The sequence below is a fragment of the Acytostelium subglobosum genome, assembly GCF_000787575.1.
Source record: "Acytostelium subglobosum LB1 DNA, scaffold: scaffold38, whole genome shotgun sequence".
In the NCBI taxonomy this organism is placed as follows: domain Eukaryota; phylum Evosea; class Eumycetozoa; order Acytosteliales; family Acytosteliaceae; genus Acytostelium; species Acytostelium subglobosum.
In genome coordinates, this window is record NW_012236495.1 from 116965 (window position 1) to 135271 (window position 18307).

At 40.5% G+C, this 18307-nt stretch overlaps 7 protein-coding genes across 7 annotated transcripts; 2 read left to right on the forward strand and 5 right to left on the reverse strand.

Moving 5' to 3' along the window:
• Positions 1-33: 33 nt before the first annotated feature.
• SAMD00019534_121160 (hypothetical protein) lies at positions 34-1111 on the reverse strand (the record flags this gene model as incomplete). Its single annotated transcript, XM_012892672.1, has 1 exon — positions 34-1111. A coding segment is annotated over one exon (1078 nt), but the record flags the coding sequence as incomplete, so codon positions are not given.
• An 825-nt stretch (positions 1112-1936) lies between these two features.
• On the forward strand, positions 1937-3909 carry SAMD00019534_121180 (hypothetical protein; the record flags this gene model as incomplete). The annotated part of the gene is made up of 3 exons (XM_012892673.1): positions 1937-2129; positions 2205-3682; positions 3754-3909. The coding sequence occupies 3 exons, from the start codon at positions 1937-1939 to the stop codon at positions 3907-3909; spliced, it is 1827 nt and encodes a 608-aa protein (XP_012748127.1).
• Positions 3910-4050: 141 nt separating this feature from the next.
• Positions 4051-4908, reverse strand: SAMD00019534_121190 (hypothetical protein; the record flags this gene model as incomplete). Its single annotated transcript, XM_012892674.1, has 3 exons — positions 4051-4134; positions 4199-4706; positions 4784-4908. 3 exons carry the CDS (start codon positions 4906-4908, stop codon positions 4051-4053), a joined length of 717 nt encoding a protein of 238 aa, XP_012748128.1.
• Positions 4909-5170: 262 nt separating this feature from the next.
• SAMD00019534_121200 (hypothetical protein) lies at positions 5171-6790 on the reverse strand (the record flags this gene model as incomplete). Its single annotated transcript, XM_012892675.1, has 1 exon — positions 5171-6790. The coding sequence occupies one exon, from the start codon at positions 6788-6790 to the stop codon at positions 5171-5173; it is 1620 nt and encodes a 539-aa protein (XP_012748129.1).
• A 938-nt stretch (positions 6791-7728) lies between these two features.
• On the reverse strand, positions 7729-11571 carry SAMD00019534_121210 (hypothetical protein; the record flags this gene model as incomplete). Its single annotated transcript, XM_012892676.1, has 14 exons — positions 7729-8969; positions 9037-9297; positions 9368-9456; positions 9529-9673; positions 9731-9972; positions 10038-10106; positions 10188-10250; positions 10323-10385; positions 10452-10511; positions 10574-10819; positions 10890-10973; positions 11044-11214; positions 11296-11446; positions 11505-11571. The coding sequence occupies 14 exons, from the start codon at positions 11569-11571 to the stop codon at positions 7729-7731; spliced, it is 2952 nt and encodes a 983-aa protein (XP_012748130.1).
• Positions 11572-13492: 1921 nt separating this feature from the next.
• On the reverse strand, positions 13493-15914 carry SAMD00019534_121220 (hypothetical protein; the record flags this gene model as incomplete). Its single annotated transcript, XM_012892677.1, has 14 exons — positions 13493-13533; positions 13617-13708; positions 13805-13943; positions 14018-14253; positions 14340-14402; positions 14476-14538; positions 14610-14672; positions 14742-14801; positions 14876-14956; positions 15039-15191; positions 15268-15342; positions 15408-15581; positions 15638-15791; positions 15854-15914. 14 exons carry the CDS (start codon positions 15912-15914, stop codon positions 13493-13495), a joined length of 1455 nt encoding a protein of 484 aa, XP_012748131.1.
• Positions 15915-16325: 411 nt separating this feature from the next.
• Positions 16326-18227, forward strand: SAMD00019534_121230 (hypothetical protein; the record flags this gene model as incomplete). Its single annotated transcript, XM_012892678.1, has 2 exons — positions 16326-16674; positions 16762-18227. Coding segments are annotated over 2 exons (1815 nt in total), but the record flags the coding sequence as incomplete, so codon positions are not given.
• Positions 18228-18307: the final 80 nt, after the last annotated feature.

Sequence of the window (18307 nt, forward strand, 5' to 3'; positions counted from 1 at the left end):
GGGTGGCAAAGGTTGAGTAGTAGTCGGTCTCACAGTAGGGACGTCCGTCGCGCTCAAAGAAGTTGCCGTCCTCAAAGGGCTTCAGGCACTGTGTGCAGACAAAGTGGTGGATGTGCCACTTCTTGCCCAGGGCGGTGATGCAGCGGTCGGTGATGGCGTCATCACAGTGGGCGCAGCGGGAGCAGAACAGCTCGTGGTAGCACTTCTCGCAGTGGGGGAAGTTCTCTTGCTCGTAGAAGTTCTTGGTGCCGATTGGGTTGTGGCAGTTGTGGCAGACAAAGTGCTCGGGATGGTACAGCTTGCCCATGGCCTGGATGGTCTCGCCCAGGATTGGCTTACGGCAGTGGCCACAGGTACCTCTTGGTGTTGGGCCAGTGGTGTCAATGTCGTTCATCTGCGAGGTGAGGTTGGTGAGCAGGTTGTCCAAGTCGTCGCCGGCAACAACCTTGCCAGCTGGCTTGGCGGCAGCCCTTGGGGCGGCGGCAGCCTGCTGGTGGTGGTGCTGTGGCTGGTGTTGATGATGCTGATGCTGGTGCTGGTGCTGGTGAGCTGGAGCAGCCTGCTTGTAGTCGACCACTGGCTGCTGTGGGTTCAAGTTCTTCAAGAGCTCGTCCAAGTCGTCGGTGCTGTGCGAGGCTGATGAGTGGATGGGTGCGGGAGCACTCCTCTGTGCTGGGGCTGTGGTTTCCAAGACGGCTCTGGACACCTGGGGCTTCTTCACGACGACTGAGGCCGTCGAGGTGTATGTCTTGACGGGTGCAGCGTGCAATGGCGCTGGCTTGGCCGAGGATGAGTATGTCTTTTGGGACGCAGGCTCGTTGGTCTTGACGGCGGTGTGGATGGACGTGTTGAGCGACTCCATCAGAGCGTCCAAGTCGTCGGATGATTCAAACGCCTGCTGCGAGGTCGAGTTGTTGTTGTTGTGGTGGTTGTGATGTGTTGGCTCCTGTCTGCCGGTGGTCTGAAGATCAGACATCAACGACTCTATCTCATTCAAGTTAACCTTTGAAGAGTTGTGATTATTATGTCCATTGGATGCAGCTGGAGCTGGCTTTGCCACTCCACTCTTGGGACTTCCCAAATCAGCGAGTAAAAGGTCCAAATCGTCCATTATTATTATTATTATTTAATATATATGTAATTCTATAAGTTGTTTGATTGTTTGATTGATTGATTGATTGATTGTTAGACATCTTTCAATGATTGATCTACCATCATTGCTGGACCAGATCCAACCTCCGACCTTCCTTCCTTCCTTCATCATTCATTCTTTCTTCCTTCAATCAATCATGATCTCATTGTCCATGACTCTGACTTAATCTTCTCTTCATCATTCACACCCACTCTCTCACTCACTCTCATCATCCTGCCTCACATGATCTGAATGATTGATACCTACATGACAGAGTGTAGTATATGTATGTATAATGAATATAGATATATGATGTATATGTATATATATGTATCTGTATTCAAAGAAGAAGAAGTCAAAGGTAAGTGTCGATGATGGATGGATGCTGTCTCTCTGTCTGTTTGTTTGTTGGTTTCCTTCTGCCAATGTTTGTTTGTTTGGATAAATCAAAGAGAGAGGGAGGTTGGGGGTGTGGGTGGTCTGTTGGTTGGAGGGAAGGATGGTGGTAAGGGTTTGTGTTTGGCAGTGTGTAGGGAGGTAGTGGTTGGGAAGAATGACCCATTTATTTTTTTTGCATTCATTAATATCATCCAATTGGGGGGTTTTTTGTTGTACATTTGAAATCCATGTTTTATTTGAATTTTTGGTCATCCAACTTTAAAAAACAATGAATCATTCGAACTTCAAACTTTCATCCAATTACAGGAATTCAAATGTTTGTAATTTCCAAAGTGATAAAGTGGCGCATTTTGCAATTCAAGTTATAATTATAACTTCATCCACACACAAACAAACAGTTACACAATGGACACACTAGTTGAGGATGCTGACCAAGTGGATATAAACCAGAAGAAGTTCAAGAAGAATAATGTTGTGGCAGAGTTCACCAACCTGGAAGAGGTTGACTCAACTCCTCCAATTAGTGAGAATGAGAGGAACACTGCTGCTTTGGCAGCTGCAATGAACAATGATGATGATTATAAAATCAATGCTGAAGGTTAGTGTGTGGATGATCATTGATTGATTGATTGATTGAGCAAGGTATTGACTCTCAAGTTCATTGACAATGCAGGCTCAGACTTGGACATTGACCAAGCATCATTGGATGAAAAGAAGAGTGCTGCTGCCACTGCTACAAAGAAAAGACCAGCGCCACCAAAGCCAGCATCACCACCTGTCAAGAAGAGAGCATCAAGGCTGAGAAAGGCAGCTGTCAGTGATGAGTCTACGAATGAAGAGTCTGATGATGATGATGAGAAGGAGCCAGACACAAAGAAGAAGGGTAGGGCATCATCAAAGAAAGAGACAGAGAGAGAGAAAGAGAAGAAGGAGAAAGAGAAGGAGAAGGCAAAGGAGAAAGAGAAGAAGGAGGCTGAGAAGAAAGAGAAAGAAAAGGAGAAGGAGAAGGAGAAGAAACAAAAGGAGAAGGAAAAGAAAGATAAAGAGAGGAAGGAGAAGGAGGACGAAGACAAGGCAAAGGCGAATAAGAAAACAGATAGTACAAAGAAAACAAATGACAAGACAAAGGAGGACAAGAAAGAGGAGAGCACAACAACAAAGAGAGCAACCAGATCAAGGTCAAAGAAGGAGGATGAAGTCGAAGATGATGTGGATGATGAAGTCTCTGAAGATGAAAAGAGACCCGTGAAGAAAGATACCAAGACAACATCATCAAAGTCCACAAAGAAGGAAGCAGCCACAACAACACCAAGCAAAACAAAGGAGAAGGAGAAAGAGAAAGAGAAGGAGAAGGGAAAGACCAAGGCAGAGACAAAGGCAGAGACACCAAAGTCACTTGGAAAGAGAAAGAAGAATGATGATGTTGATCAACTGTCAGATGAGGAGGTTGAGTCACCTACAAAGAAGTCAAAGGCAGAGACAAGCAAGAAGGCAGTCACTCCAACAAAGTCGATTGTGGAAAAAGAGAAGAAAGATGACAAGAAAGATGACAAGAAAGATGACAAGAAAGAGGACAAGAAGGTTGACAGTAAGGACAAGAAGGAGAAGAAAGGAAAGGAGAATGAGGATAGCAATGCAGGATCAAAGACAAAGAAGACACCAAAGGTCAAGGCATCTAGGGACAGTGTTATCAAGGAGAAAGAGGAAGAGGAGAAACATGTCGAGGACGAACATATGAGCGATGAGGACGACGACATTTGCATCTGTCTATCGGCATTCTCTGACGAGCAGAGGGAAGGACTGGACCATGTGATCAGGAAGATGGGTGCGACAGTCACAGACAACGAGACTGAGTGCACACATCTGCTGCTTGGCTCCAAGGTGCGCACTTACAAACTGCTACATGCAATGGCCTCTGGCAAATGGATCCTCACACATCAATGGGTCATTGACTCGGACAAGAAGAGAATGTGGCAAGAGGAGTCAGACTATGAATCCAATCACTTTGCTGGCATCAAGGCAGCGCGCACTGCTCACGAGTCTGGCGAGACCCTATTCAAAGACATGTCATTCTTTGTTTGCAAGAAGATTGACAAGATGTCAATGAACAAGGATCAGAAGACGAAGCTCATCACATTACTTGGTGGAAAGGTAAGTCATCGAAGCTCATCCATCACATCATAGGTTGACTTTGCTAACTCATCAAACAACTACAACAACAGTTGGTTAGGGAAGTGGACAAGTGCGATGTTTGTATCTCAGACACCAAGGCAGAGGCATCTGGCGCAGGTGACAAGCCAGTGGTCACTGAGAAATGGATATTTGATTCACTGGATCAATACAAGCTGTTGCCTCACAAGGACTACTTGGCGCAGTGATTGATTGATCCAAGACCATACACGACAATGACAACATATAGCAAGCAACGCAATCAAACAAAGGTTTTGGATCACTTTAGTTAGTGATCAATTGATTATTGGCAACATGTTGCCAGCACATTCCATTCCATTTCGATCCATTTATTGTCTCGTGAATATGAACATCTTGGCCATTGTAGACACAGTTGTATCCTTTGTGAATGTAGAGATTGGCACTGATGTCATCTAGATTGATTGATCGATTGGATTAGCAAGTTGGAGGGACAGCACAGAGGAGACCAAGACTTACATTGAACTTATAATGGGTGGATACTCTCTCCACAGTTGGAAGATGATTCTTTCTGTCCAAGAATGACAAATAGAATGAGGATCCAGGTTCGCCACTGAGAAGTTGGTTAACTGTGTAGAATAGGGGCTCGATAGATGCGTCAAAGTAGACCAAGTCCGATCCAATGATGATGTCAAAGTGATTGCCACCATAGCTCTGTTTGATTGTATCCAATGTACTGTTGTTGCCCCACCCCAGATGTACAACAGTTGGTCTCGTCATGTAAAGATGTTTGTTGTTGTCAATGTTGAGTTCAAGTTGTTCGAAAGTAGACTGCTCTCCATCACTCATCACGGTTGTACGAGCAAACTTTGATACGGCCAATCCACATACTCCAACGCCTGTACCCAATTCCAGCACAGTCTTGTCCACAAATTGTTTACGATTGAATGCAATATAATGACCAAGTATAGATGCTGCAGGCCATGGTAACAGACCAGTAGTTGGTTGTATATTCTGATTCTGTAGTCTACATGAGTGAATGAGTGGAGTGAGTGAATGATTGAGTGATTGATTGAATGAATGAGTGTCACATCACAAACTTACTCTTGTCCTTTGATTGTAAGTGTTAGGTCATCTGCAAAGGTGTACTTGTAATCTTCAACAGCATCGCTGACTACGAATATATCAGACAATCCAGTGATATCCTCATCATCACTATCTATTGACATCTATAACACTTATATTACTGTCTTGTTATTTGTTTGAGTGCGAAAGGCGAACGGAATGAATGACGTCGAGTGTTTTCCCCCACATGATCACATTCGTTAACGACACACCCACACATCAGATACAGATACAGATACAGATACAGTTTATTACTAAATAAGGAAATAACCAAGTAGGACTCCATGATCAACAATATCTCTGATTGTGAGATTGATCGATTGACCATCAAGATTTATGAGTGCACTCACTCGATCACTCGATCAATCAATCAATCAATTGTTGTTTGAAACGAATATAGTTGTAGGAGCAAGTCCTTGAGACAAACTGACCTATAAAGTCGCCAGTGTCCATCTGTCGCTCTTTCATCATCGGTGCAATCATTTTGTGATCAGAGACTTCAAACTCGATGTTGTCTATGCTGGATAGTGGATACCTCGCCAGGACTCCAAATATATCTCGTAGGCCATCAAAGTCCTGATGAGCACGCATATAAGTACCAGACACAGATGTATCTTGTTCGCGCCCTTCGCTACGGTTTGATCTACCAATCAAAATCGATTCCAACTTGGTCTCGCCCACCACCACGTTGATCAGCCTGTCCTTCAGATCGTTCGTGAGATGCTTGTAGTCGCCAATGAATAGACTGGACAGTCGTTGGTGGGCGCGAAGGAAGTCGAGGAACTGATCAAAGTTGTCGTGAGCCGTGAGGTATCGATGGTGATCATACAGGAATAGTTGTAGCAGGTTGGACGCTGTGTTTGCCTTGAGGAACGATGTGAACGCTGCTGGTGTAGTTTCATATTGTAGCCATAGTTTTTGAATGTTGTCCGGCAACTTGGGTAGTACTACGGCATGTTGTGTGTTTGGAGCTGCCTCCATGAGTGATCCCTGCAAGTAAAAGATACTTGGCTGGGCAGAGATGGCCACGAGATGATCAGGTCGCACACTGAATGGCAAGTGGAGGATGGTGGGATGGTCAAGAGTCTTGAGGTACGCGATGAGGCCAGCGTTGAAGTTGTCTATCTCGGCCTGCGAGTAGATTTTAGTTGCCAGAGTGGTCACCTTGAGCTTCTCGATATGCTTCTGCGTGGACAGTCCGCGGAGCAATGATCCAAGGTCGCCAAGGTACAATCTTTTGATTTTGAGTGTAGTCAAACGACAGCGCGCATTGGCCAAGATGTCAAACACTCGCTCAAAGAATACAGCAGAGGTTGCTCGGCGCCCTGGTGGCACGTATGATGATTGTCGCGTGTTTAAGGCCGAGAGGAAGGAGAGCTTCTTCAAAGTGGGCGCGGTATCCTTGAGTAGTCCCAACAATGTACTGTTATGCTCGTCAACTTCTCCAAGGAACATGATGATGAGGCTCGTGAGATGTCGGAGCGGGAAGTCCTGGGCAGGGTAGTGATGCACAATCGACGACTGAAGACAAATGTTGCTGAGCGAGGGTCGCTCACTGATCATACGGTACACTGTACGGATCATGTTATCGTGAGACGGGTCGATTTCAGATGCGCCAGAGTACACAGCAAAGTGAGTGGTTTGCGACATCATCTTGGCGAGCAGTTGCTCGCCATCTGGGTGATTGACGTACAGTGCACGCAGATTATGGAGGCTGGCGACAAAGGCCGTTGTGTAGCGGTAGGCAAAGTTGGGGCTAGCCAGGTGGACTCCAAAGTCAGACTTGAGGAACATGTCACCAACGTTGCTGGTCAGATGTGCAGAGGCGTGTTCAGCAAACACTTTGCACACCAAGAACATTGTCATCTTCCATTTAATACCTACAAAGTGATCCACCATGCTATAGTGCACAATCCTGGCCAACACATAATGAGGCAGTTGAATCAATGATGATGGTGATGATGGTGATGATGAAGTATCCGACATGATTATTACAATATATATATCTCTGTTTGTTAGGAGGAATGAGTGATCAATGACCATGGATAGAGTTTCCTTTGTGGTCTCACTTTTTGATCACTTCTGGAACTTCAGAATTGATTGATTGGAGCATTGACAATATCAGGTGTACTATAAAGTCACTCCTCTTCTTCCATGATGATAGGTTGAAAGAATGATAGAGATAAGACCGATGATTAAGATAGAAACTTTTTGATGCCAACGAACAAATAGATGTACAGACTAGGAAGGTCCTCCAATACACCATTTAATTAATAATTTAATTAAATATTTTTCTCGCAGCTGAGGAGTGGATCTTCCAGTTATTAATAACCAACACCGGTCTTCATTTGTTTAGTTGTTTGATTGATGAATAGACTTTTATTTAATAGATGACAGTGCAACAACAACTATATTAATTATCTCCTCCAACTCCTTTTTTTATCATCATGGCAGATCAACAAAAACAACAACAACTACATCAACCCGATCAACAACAGCAACAACAGCAACAACAAAAACAACAACAACCCGATCAACAACAACAATATGCTTATCCCGGTTGGGTCCCCGATCCAAATATCCAAGCACAAATTGATGCAATGGAGAACAACAACAATCTCACAGATCAACAACGACTCTCCATTATTCGGAGAATAACCACGGATATTAGATATCTCAACCTGAGGTTGCTTCTTTTATTTGCCGATCAAGATGCCCCTCAACCAGCCCGTAAGTACAAACATTGGCTCAATGTCTTCATTCAATACTAAAGTACAGTTGTTCAAGCCGGTGAAGCAGGAAAGAGATCTTATGAGGAGCTGGAGAAGCAAGTCCAGAACCTGACCGAAGAGGTTTGCATTCTACGTCTAGATCTCATCAATTTCAAAGAATGATTCTCCTTAAAATGGATGGATATTGATGATTTATTTGCTGACAGTACTCATCTCTTTGAGCTTGGCCTCAACTCTGCGGTCTTCAAGTCGTATCTGTTTGTTCTTTTTAAAGACTACATAGGCTACACCTACTGCGGCTATGATAGTAACACCACATACAACTGCGATTGTAGCAATCTTCCATGTGCTGAACTTGTCGTCTTGTTGTACAACAGACACACCACATAGCACTGGATGTTCCTCATCATTGCCTGGATCGACCAGCATTGCAAAGTTTGGATCAATGTCACACAGATGGCATTGTGGCAGGTGGATGCCAAAGTATGTGTCATTGATCAGTTCGTTCAATGAGTAGAATGGACGGCCGTCCGACAGACCGACTGGTAGGAAGCTGCCGTAGAATTGCATTCCATTGTAGTTCATCTTAACATATTGGAGATTGCCATCTACTGGATTGACACCCTTGATCAACGACGGGTGGCAGGCAGAGTCTTGATGTGTGAATCCCGAGTCCATCTTGACCATGATCCTCAACGTGTTCAAGTTGGACCTATATCTCCATCCATTGACCTTCATCGACATCTTGATTGAGTGAGCATCAAGTGTTGTGTTGGTACCTGCGAATTGAATAACAGTGAGTGATGACGATGTCTGGAGACGGACGATTACATCCAAGTAGTCATCTTGTTTGTTGATCAAGTTGTACTGATTGATTGACAATGCACCATTGGTATAGTCCATCCTACTCCATGACGTTGTGAGCACCTCCTTGACAACATGATCAAGTTGGTCCAACTCTTGGATTGACACGATGGATATGTTGAATTGAGAGACGTTGGATGTCAACATTGTAGTAGGTGTGTCGACCACGGGTAGACTGATGACAGTGTTTGGATTGATCTGTGATTTACAAGTGAGCCCACCATAGTTGGCAAAGCACTGGCACTGCCCTCTTACACACACTCCATTGCCATGACACTTGGATTGGTTTCCACATTGATCCTTGATTACTAATGGCACCACCATGAGATCTGAACTTGATGTATATATACTGCCTCTAACACTAATCGTCAAGTTGGCAGGACCAGCATTCAATGTAGAGTCGAGGTGGCATACTATTGATGAGTTGGTGATTGCCAACACTGTGCAATTCAACTTATCAATCACAACCTTGGTGTCATTTCCAGTCACATTGTATCCAAAGTTGCCATATATCGTTACATTGGTTTGATTGGCCAATATAGGTGGGATGGAAGTGACCAAAGGGTAGTCTATATATGTGACCCAATGGATGGTTAGCAAGTTTGATTGATTGGGAGTCATGGAGTGGTTACATACAATTGATGTAGATTGATTGATTGAATGAAAGGTAGGGACTTGAAATATTGACGAATACAGGATACTCTTGTGTGAGCTGGATTGGCGTGGTCGAGCATCTGATCAGATTGGTGGAAATGTAGTTGACCTGGCATTGCTGATTGTTGCTCACATTGATTGTGTAGTTATATGTGGTATTGAATATACCTGGAATAGTCAACTCAAGTCTTTGTAGATTTGAACTATACTCTGCAATAATATTATTACCATCAATTGTTGATTCTATAATATTTGTTTGATTGAAAGAGTAAGTGAGTTATGAGTTCACTTCCATCCACATGATTGTACATACTATCAGTGACCCAGGAGATGGTCCTATAATAACTACTATTCTTTGATATCATTATGTTGGCTGATCCTTCTGGGAAGGGTGGATCATATCTTATGATTGATGAAGATGTTAGTTAGTTGGTTTGGATGTAATAATGGTGATTGGATGATATTGTAACGTACTTTATCCTGTAGTTTGGTACAATTGCATTATAATTTGAATCATGGTCATCAGAATCATAGAAGTAACCTCCAAGGTTCTTTCCAGTGATCTCAATCCAAGTAATATTCTCTGTGAGTACATAGAATGTCTTGTCCATTTGAATATCTAAATTGTAGTTTGATTGGTTAGAATGAATCAATGAATGGTCAATTGGAAACATACCGCAAATGAATCCAGGTGGTTTGATAAATGATGTTGGCAACGCCATTTCATTGATCACCTTGTAGTAACAGTAGAGACAGTCGGGACCATTGACCAAGGGGGATCCAATTAGGAAGAATAACACCGACCTACATACTGTCTCTGATATTGAGTTCAAAGTTGGATTGAACTTAATCGAAAAGTAGTTCAGTTGGGGCATTTGGATATTGGGTATTGATGTTATTTGGTTATAATCCAGTACTCTATAATTTGTCATTGATTGATTGATTAGTGAATTGATATTAATTCTGTACTATAGTGTACATACAAGCTGGTCATGGGAGGGTTGATGGCTTGGAATGTTGGGAAAGTAGTTAAGTTGGCATTGATTATAAATCTTTTTGATTCCAGTAGAGTGAGTTAGTAATAAGATATCATTAATGTTTAAGTTCGGTTGGATTTCTGGAATTATAATTACAAATTGTATAACTTCACCATGTGGCTAAGGTCCAAAGAAGTTGGCTGTACCCAGTTAAGGAAACTATTTTGAATGAATGAGTGAGTGAGTTAGTAAGAGAATGAATGGGACATGGTATTAAATTGTAATACATACAGTCTAGTTACATTTGTAGCGTTCATTATTGTAATATGGCAAAGCTTAGAACTTGATATATCACTAAGATTGAAAAAAACAATAATTAATAAAATTGAAAGGATAGAATGAATGATTGTAAGTACTTACATTGTATCCAAGGTTGGTGAGTTTACATAGATATCCATTGAGTCACTGAATGTAATTGCTCTGTTTGGAATTTGTTAGTATGGTAATCAAACAATCACTGGATGATTAGAACCATTACATACAATGTTTCCAATTTTGGGAATGTGACGGCATCGATTGAGAAGGTCTTGCTCGTAGGTTGATTCTTGGGATATATCAATCTAAGTTGACGAAGTTTACCATTGTATTGCGTAGAGTTGAACATCACCTTTGGTGTTGGTACAGTTGTATTATCAAAGATTGATGCACCACTAAAGTATACAACACTCAAAGTTGGTCCAAATAGTGATGCTGGAATAATTGAAGTTATCAATACTCTATTGCAATAACTAAAAATAATAATAAAAAGTAAGTTGAGTATCGCTTAAATTCCCCTTAACAACTTGGTCATTAACTTACAATTCACTCAATGGTATGAACTTGGGGAATTGAGGAGGTATCCAAAGTGGAGTAAAGCTAATTGAGAATTCAGAACTATCAATGCTAAGGTAGTTTGATTGAAAGTGGTCAATAATGGATTGGTGAACATATAATAAATAATAAAATACCATACTTTGTCTTGGTAAGGTTTACATTGTTGGCATTGTCCAACAGATCAAGGATATTAAAGGTCTTATTTACAACATCAGACTTCATGTATATTTGGAATTCCTTCAAGTATGGGAATATCAACTTGGTCAATGAAGGATTGGGTATACCATTATCTTGTGGTGGAAGTGTCTCTCTGTATGTTAAATATATTTGATTGATTGATTGAATCAATGAATTAGTATGTTTGAAATTGGATAGGTAAATGTATACATACGAAGTAGCCCTAATTTGAATAATACTTTGTGTGCCCATTGTATTGTTAACACACATCAATGCGGCAATAGATGATGTTATACCTGAACAAGTTGTTGCTTGCATACTCCAAGGTAGTCTATACTGTTGAACAACCCATCTTAATGAGTTCACTATATATGTATTGAGTTAGTGATTGAAGATCAATCAATCAAATATATTGGAACATACATTCAACAGAGTTAATAGGTAATTCTGCATGTGTTATAGTCGATGTTGATAACAACAATAATAACATTAGAGTGAACATCATAACATGTAGATTCTTCATGATGTTGGGTATTAGTATTTGTAAATATTTAAGTATGTATACATATATGGATAAATAAGGAAGGAAGATACTATGGGTCTATGTCTGACTTACTATGGTATGAGATAAGATACTCTCTAGTATGGGAGCGGAGTATTTCTGATCTAATCACTTCCAGACCCCATTTCTGATCAAGATATTTATTTGTTTAGGGGCACACCCCTACACACACACTCAAGATGGGAACCATCTTGTTTTTTGATTTGTTGATTTGGGTCTATATCTGGGAGGGGGTGAGATATTTGAGTATCTATTGATTGATCATCATCATCATCCTCATTTATGAAGTATGTTTAATAATAATAATGATTATTTATTATTAGATTGATCTTGATCTTAAGAGAGTGGATTCATTTTTTGTAACTTTTGCTCCATTCTCATATTTTGTTGTCTGAAGTTTGACATCCTCTTCATCTGTATTGCCGCTCCAATTCCAATGGCTAAAATAGCAACAACTCCAACAATAACAATTGTAATGATCTTCCATGTACTAAACTTCTTCGATTGTGTTGCACATCCATCATGTCCAGCATCATTATTGATCAATATTGAAAAGTTGGGATCAATGGCACATTTACTACATTGTGGCAAATTGATACCAATCAATGTACTATTGTTGTTGTCAGAGAGTAGTTGATTGAGTGAATAGAATGGACGACCATCTGACATGCCCACGGGGAGGAATGATCCATAGAATGTGGAGCCACCATATGTGATCTTGATATATTGTGTGTTGTTATCCAAATGATTGAATCCAAATGTGTTGGACAATTCTGGTGAAAGACAACCAGTTGGTGAACCATCGGAGATTGCATCCACTTTGATCACAACTCTCAATGTGTTCAAATTTGAAGAATATCTCCATCCGTCGATATTGATCGATTGTTTCAAAGTGTTGGTGTCAAGCGTCATGTTCATGCCAGCGAATTGGAATGACTGTGGACTTTTTGCCGTCTGCATACGTGCCACGACGTCCAATCCATTGTCATGAGAGTCATTGTCGACCAAAGTATACTGGTGTGTTGTGATTGCGCCATTGGTGTAGTCCTCCCTTGTCCATGAAGTTGTGAGAACCTGTCTGGAAACATTGCCTAACTGATCAATCTCTTGAATTGACACGATTGATATATCAAACTTTGTTAACAAAGTTGTTGTTGTGATTGTAGTTGATGGAGTGTCACTGGGTATGATGATCACAGCTGGATTGGTCTTTGACTCGCATGTATCACCACCATAGTCTGGTTGACATTGGCATCGACCTTGAACTGTGTCACATGTGCCATGTCCTGAGCAAAGATCATCTGTTCCACATTGATGAGGTGCATTCGGGTCTGTCACCATGAGGTCTCCATTGGATGTATATATACTACCATTGACGTTGATCATAATATGAGCTGGACCAGCTGTCAATGTTTGATTGAGTATACATTCAATCTTTGAACTTGTACTTGTTGCAAATACATTACAACCAACTACATTGTTCACAATAACAGTGGCACCAAATAATGATTGATTGAATGATCCAAAGTTTCCAAATATATCCAATCTAGTTTGAGCGGTTGTGATTGATGGTATGGATGTAACCAATGGATAATCTAAAAGTTGAAAGATCCTGTCAATAATTGATTGATTGATGGATCATTTAGAATTGTATCATACTTACATTTGATGTCAGAGTTGATTGTTAATACACTTAATGAAGTGTTGAGTGTGATGAGTATTGGTGACGCTTGGGATAGTGTAATAGATGGTACTATACACTCTAAGGAAGTGGATTGTCCTCTGATTGTACATTTATATCCATTCTCCATAATGATATCATACCAGAATCCTTCATAGAATACTCCATTCATTGTAATAACCAACTGTTTGAGGTTGATACTATAATCACTATAGATGGTATTGACATTTGTGACTTGATATTAAATCATTAGTATATGTATCACCTGTTATTGAATGGGATTAATACATACTATCAGTGTTCCATGATATTTTCTTTGTATAATTGAGTGAATCGGAGAAGTAAACAATCATGTCCACGCCAAATGGTGCCTGTGGAGTATAGCTATCCCGATGATTGTTTAGTTATTGGAGTTAGTTGTGATTGATTGATTGATTGATCAATTGATCAATTGAGTGAAATAAGGAGTTTGGAACTTACATCATCTCGTGATTGAGGATGACTGGAGTCATGTTTGGATCATGGGTATCCTTGTAATATCCACCAAGGTTCTTGCCACGAAGATTGATCTTGGTGTTGTTGGGTGTGAGTGTGAACATGTTCTTGTCCAACTGTAAATCTAATAAAGATATGATAAATAATATTGATTAGTGATTGATTCATTGAGTGAGTGAATGATGTAGGGTCACTTACTACAAAAGAAACTACTTGGTGGAATAATATTGACAGGTTTGTTAACTGCTATATCCCAATAACAATATAAACAATCGGGTATGTTTGTCAATGAGGTGTTGTTGATATCAATCAATGGAACTGTGCATATTGCCTCGGGTAGACTTGTCAACAATTTGTTGTTCGTAAGTTGTACCATTGCAACTTTCTGGAAATCCATCTCTGGAATTGATGTAATCATATTTCCACTCACATCACTATAATATTATTGATTGATTGATAATGTAAATGTATTAAGATATAATGTAGTTTGTTGATTGATTGATAAAATGGTGATACATACATTCCAGTAACAGATGGACCAAACATTGTTGGGAATGAATTTAATCCATTTCTAAGGATTGATCTATATTTGATATCGATTAGTGTTAGAATTAATATAATTATAATTAATAATATTAATATTATTTTGTACTTACAGAAGGTTCAATACAGTCATACTCCTAAAGTCATAGGATAGTGGGACGAATCCATCAAGAGACCTTTTGGAGAGTAAGTTAGGTGAGTGAGTGAGTGAGTAATTGATCATTATTATAATTGTCAACAAACTTACAATGTTTGTATTATTGGACAATTGGAAACATTGGCAATTGATATTGAAGTGCTAGATAGGATACTATATACAGTGGGTGATGTATACGTTAATATCAAGTCCAAGTTCTTATCCAAAGTTGATCCAACTTACATTGACAACATTACTGGTGATTCTATTGTAATGTTTACAGTCTCTTTGAAACTTAGTTCACTATTAATAATAATAATACACAGTGTTTGATAGTTAGTGATTGTTAGGTTGAATGTTTGAATGATCCATCATACATGAATTGCAATTTTGGAAGTGTATCTGGAGCCAAGGTTATCATAATATCTGGAAATCCAGTTGGTGGGCAATCCAGAACACTAAATATAAGAGAGAGAGAGAGTTAGTATAGTTATTAATTAATATTATATATAATAGAATAATAGTATTAAGTATACATACAGATTTGTAAGGTTACTCAACCTGGTGGTTTTATCCCAACCGATCTTTGGATTGGCATTGGTAAAGGTAATGAGTTTGAATGTTATATCAACCATCTTGGCATTGAATAATGATGTTGGTATATCCGTTTCTAATACTGCTCCATGTGCAAATCTATTATATTGATTGAAAGGAATTTATAAGTTTGAGTTAGATCAATCAATCAATCAATCAATCAAATGAAACTTACATCTTGATCAAAGGGATATATTTTGGAAATTGAGGAGGTATACTGAATGATGTCACAGGTGTTGTACTTTCTATACTATATCATTGATGAATGAATGAATTAGTAAGTTGATTGGTAAGAATGTCGATAAATGTACTTACATAATCTCGCTCAGATTTCCATTTCTTTGATTATCCAAAAGATCCAAGAGACTGAAAGATGAGTTGTAAACAGGACCAACTTTAACATTGATCCTGAATGACTTCAAATAAGGGAATACCAGTGCAGTCATATCTGGACTTGGTTCTAGATTAATGGTATTGATATATGAGGTCCTATTTGAATGTTAGTTTTAGTCATTATTATTAATATTTTTGATATAGATACATACATAAAGATTGAAGTTACACTCTGATTTCCATGATCATTTGTTACACACTCCACCAAGTTTGCACCGGGATCGGTGCCACCTCCCGCTGCACAAGCATTTGTTTTAACATTCCATCCTGTCTTGTACTGTTGTGCAATCCACAACAAAGAGTCAACTGATTTTGATAACCTGTGTTAGTTGGTCATTCATCCAACTTTGAACTATGTATCAACATACATTCAATTTGATCAAGTTCTGCATTGATAACATGATTTGTTACAATAGTCAACATGGTCATTATGATGACCAATGTAATAGTATTCGTAGTTGTTCCTCTCATTATTATTATCTGATTCTGTTTTTATTTATGATCAGATGTTTAAGATTGATTGATTCATTGTTTCAAAGAGAAGGACAAGACCCTTCCTACCTTTCAAACTTTGGAACAAACAACTCATAATCATATCTTATAAGATAATTAAACAAATATCTTGATTAATAAATGAAAAACGACCCTTTTTTGCGATCCTGGAACCCTTCATCGCTTTGAGAAGAGCTATTTGAGGTTTTTTGATTAAATTCAGTTTTGACATCATCGTTTGCACACCCCTCTGATGAGGTCTTTGGTGGACCATCCATCAATCAAAGTTTAGCGTAGTTGGTGCTACCACACCTCAAACACACACCCAGTCACCCAGAGATAGATAAGATGGAGTCATTACCATTAGTTGTACTTCATAACATAGTATCAAATTTAGTTGACAATATTGATAGAGTTGTATTCTCATTGGTGTCTAAACGTTTGTTTCAATGTCGTGACAAATATCTACACTTTAATACTGTTAGTCTTGTCACTCATACAAACTATGGATGGCCAACTTCAACATCAACATCGACATCGACATCTGATGACAAGTCCACTTCATCAACATTTCTAAACTCATATCAATCAATCATTATAAACAATGCAAAATGCAAGCCTCATCACATATACATATACTCATCAAAAGAGGTCCAGTACAACAACAAAGGTGACTTTGATCAAGTCTATCATATTCGTAAGTCGGCTAGTGACTCGCCTCGCCTCGCCTCGTCAAGGCCTCAACTACCCCTCACACTCACTCTCACACTCACTCACACACTAGATGATGGCATGAATCGTGATGCCATGAGACAACAATTATTGGACACTACCAATGTGATTGAATCAATTACATTCAAGGATAAGATGGAACAGCCATTTACAAATGAGTTTTGGACTTGGATACAGGATATATTGTTGGAGATGATGAAGATGGACCACTCGACAGTGATCAGTAAATCAGTAGAATTGTATATCGTGACACACAACAATGAAGGTCCACAACAATCATTGAACAGATTACCCATGAACATCGAGTTGGAGCTGTTCAATCTCAGATGGACGGGCGATCGTCTCCACCTGCCCATCACACTGACCAGCCTTAGGGTCGCATGCAAGGGCTTCAACAAACCTCTGGACTTCATGCTTCCCGACAGCCTCAAGTCTCTTGACCTCGAGTACGCTCTGCACTGGAATCAACCAATAGCGTCTGGTGGATTGCCCTCGCGACTCGAAGTTCTCAAGCTATCGACGAGGTTCAACTGGCCCATCGTGGCCGGGGCCTTGCCCCCAACGCTCTTGCATCTTGAGTTTGGCGATCTCTTTGATCAACCCGATCTGAGCCACCTGCCTCAGAGTCTACTCACCTTGAACATGGGCTGCGACTTTAATCGTCCATTGCATCGCGACTCAATGCCGGGCGCACTCACCACCCTTTGCTTGTCGCACGAGTTCAACCATCCTCTCAGCCACCTGCCCAGCAGCCTCACAGACTTGACAATTGGCGACATGATGGGACGACACTTTGTCCAAGAGATCGATCACCCAGACTTGCGATCACTCTATATCGCTTTGCCCAATCCAATCTTTTCCACCAACATCACATTCTGCGACCTCACAGACCTGCGCTTCTTCCACGTGCAATCGTCTGTAATGGCCAGGATCACGTCGACTTCTTTCCCAAGACTGGATGTGCTAACGATATCTGGATTCAGCGACGAACAGAACAACAAGAAAAAGACTGATACGTCAGTGACACTGGACACCCTGCCACTGACCATCACAACCTTTGACCTCGGTCCCAACCTGACGATCAAATCATTTCCAAAGGGTATCAAGATGCTCAGGTTACAGTGTACCTATAACATCAAGTTCAAGTTGACGCCAGGACTCATACCATCATCAGTGACCTCGTTGAATCTATATAACTACAGCATCCCGCTCGGACCTGGTGACATACCCGACTCAGTGACAGAGCTTGAACTGGCCAGTCATGAATTGAAGATTCAGGCACTACCTCCATCATTGAAGACACTACGTCTTGTACATTGTACAACGTTGTATGGTCGTATAAGAGGCATTGTAACTATATTAAGAGAGATGCCAACGTTGGACATGATACACATTACCTCAAGTCGACCTACAGGTGTATTCAAACTTATACGTCTATCCAACAATATATTCCTCAAGCTACGTCATGATCTTATTGGATGTGGATATGTAGATATCAACATGTTTGATAATAAAGAGTAGAGAGTTGAATGACATGCCCGAGAGGGCGAGGGCAAGGGTGAGGGTGAGGGTTAGGCAAGGGCAAGGGTTGAGGGTTT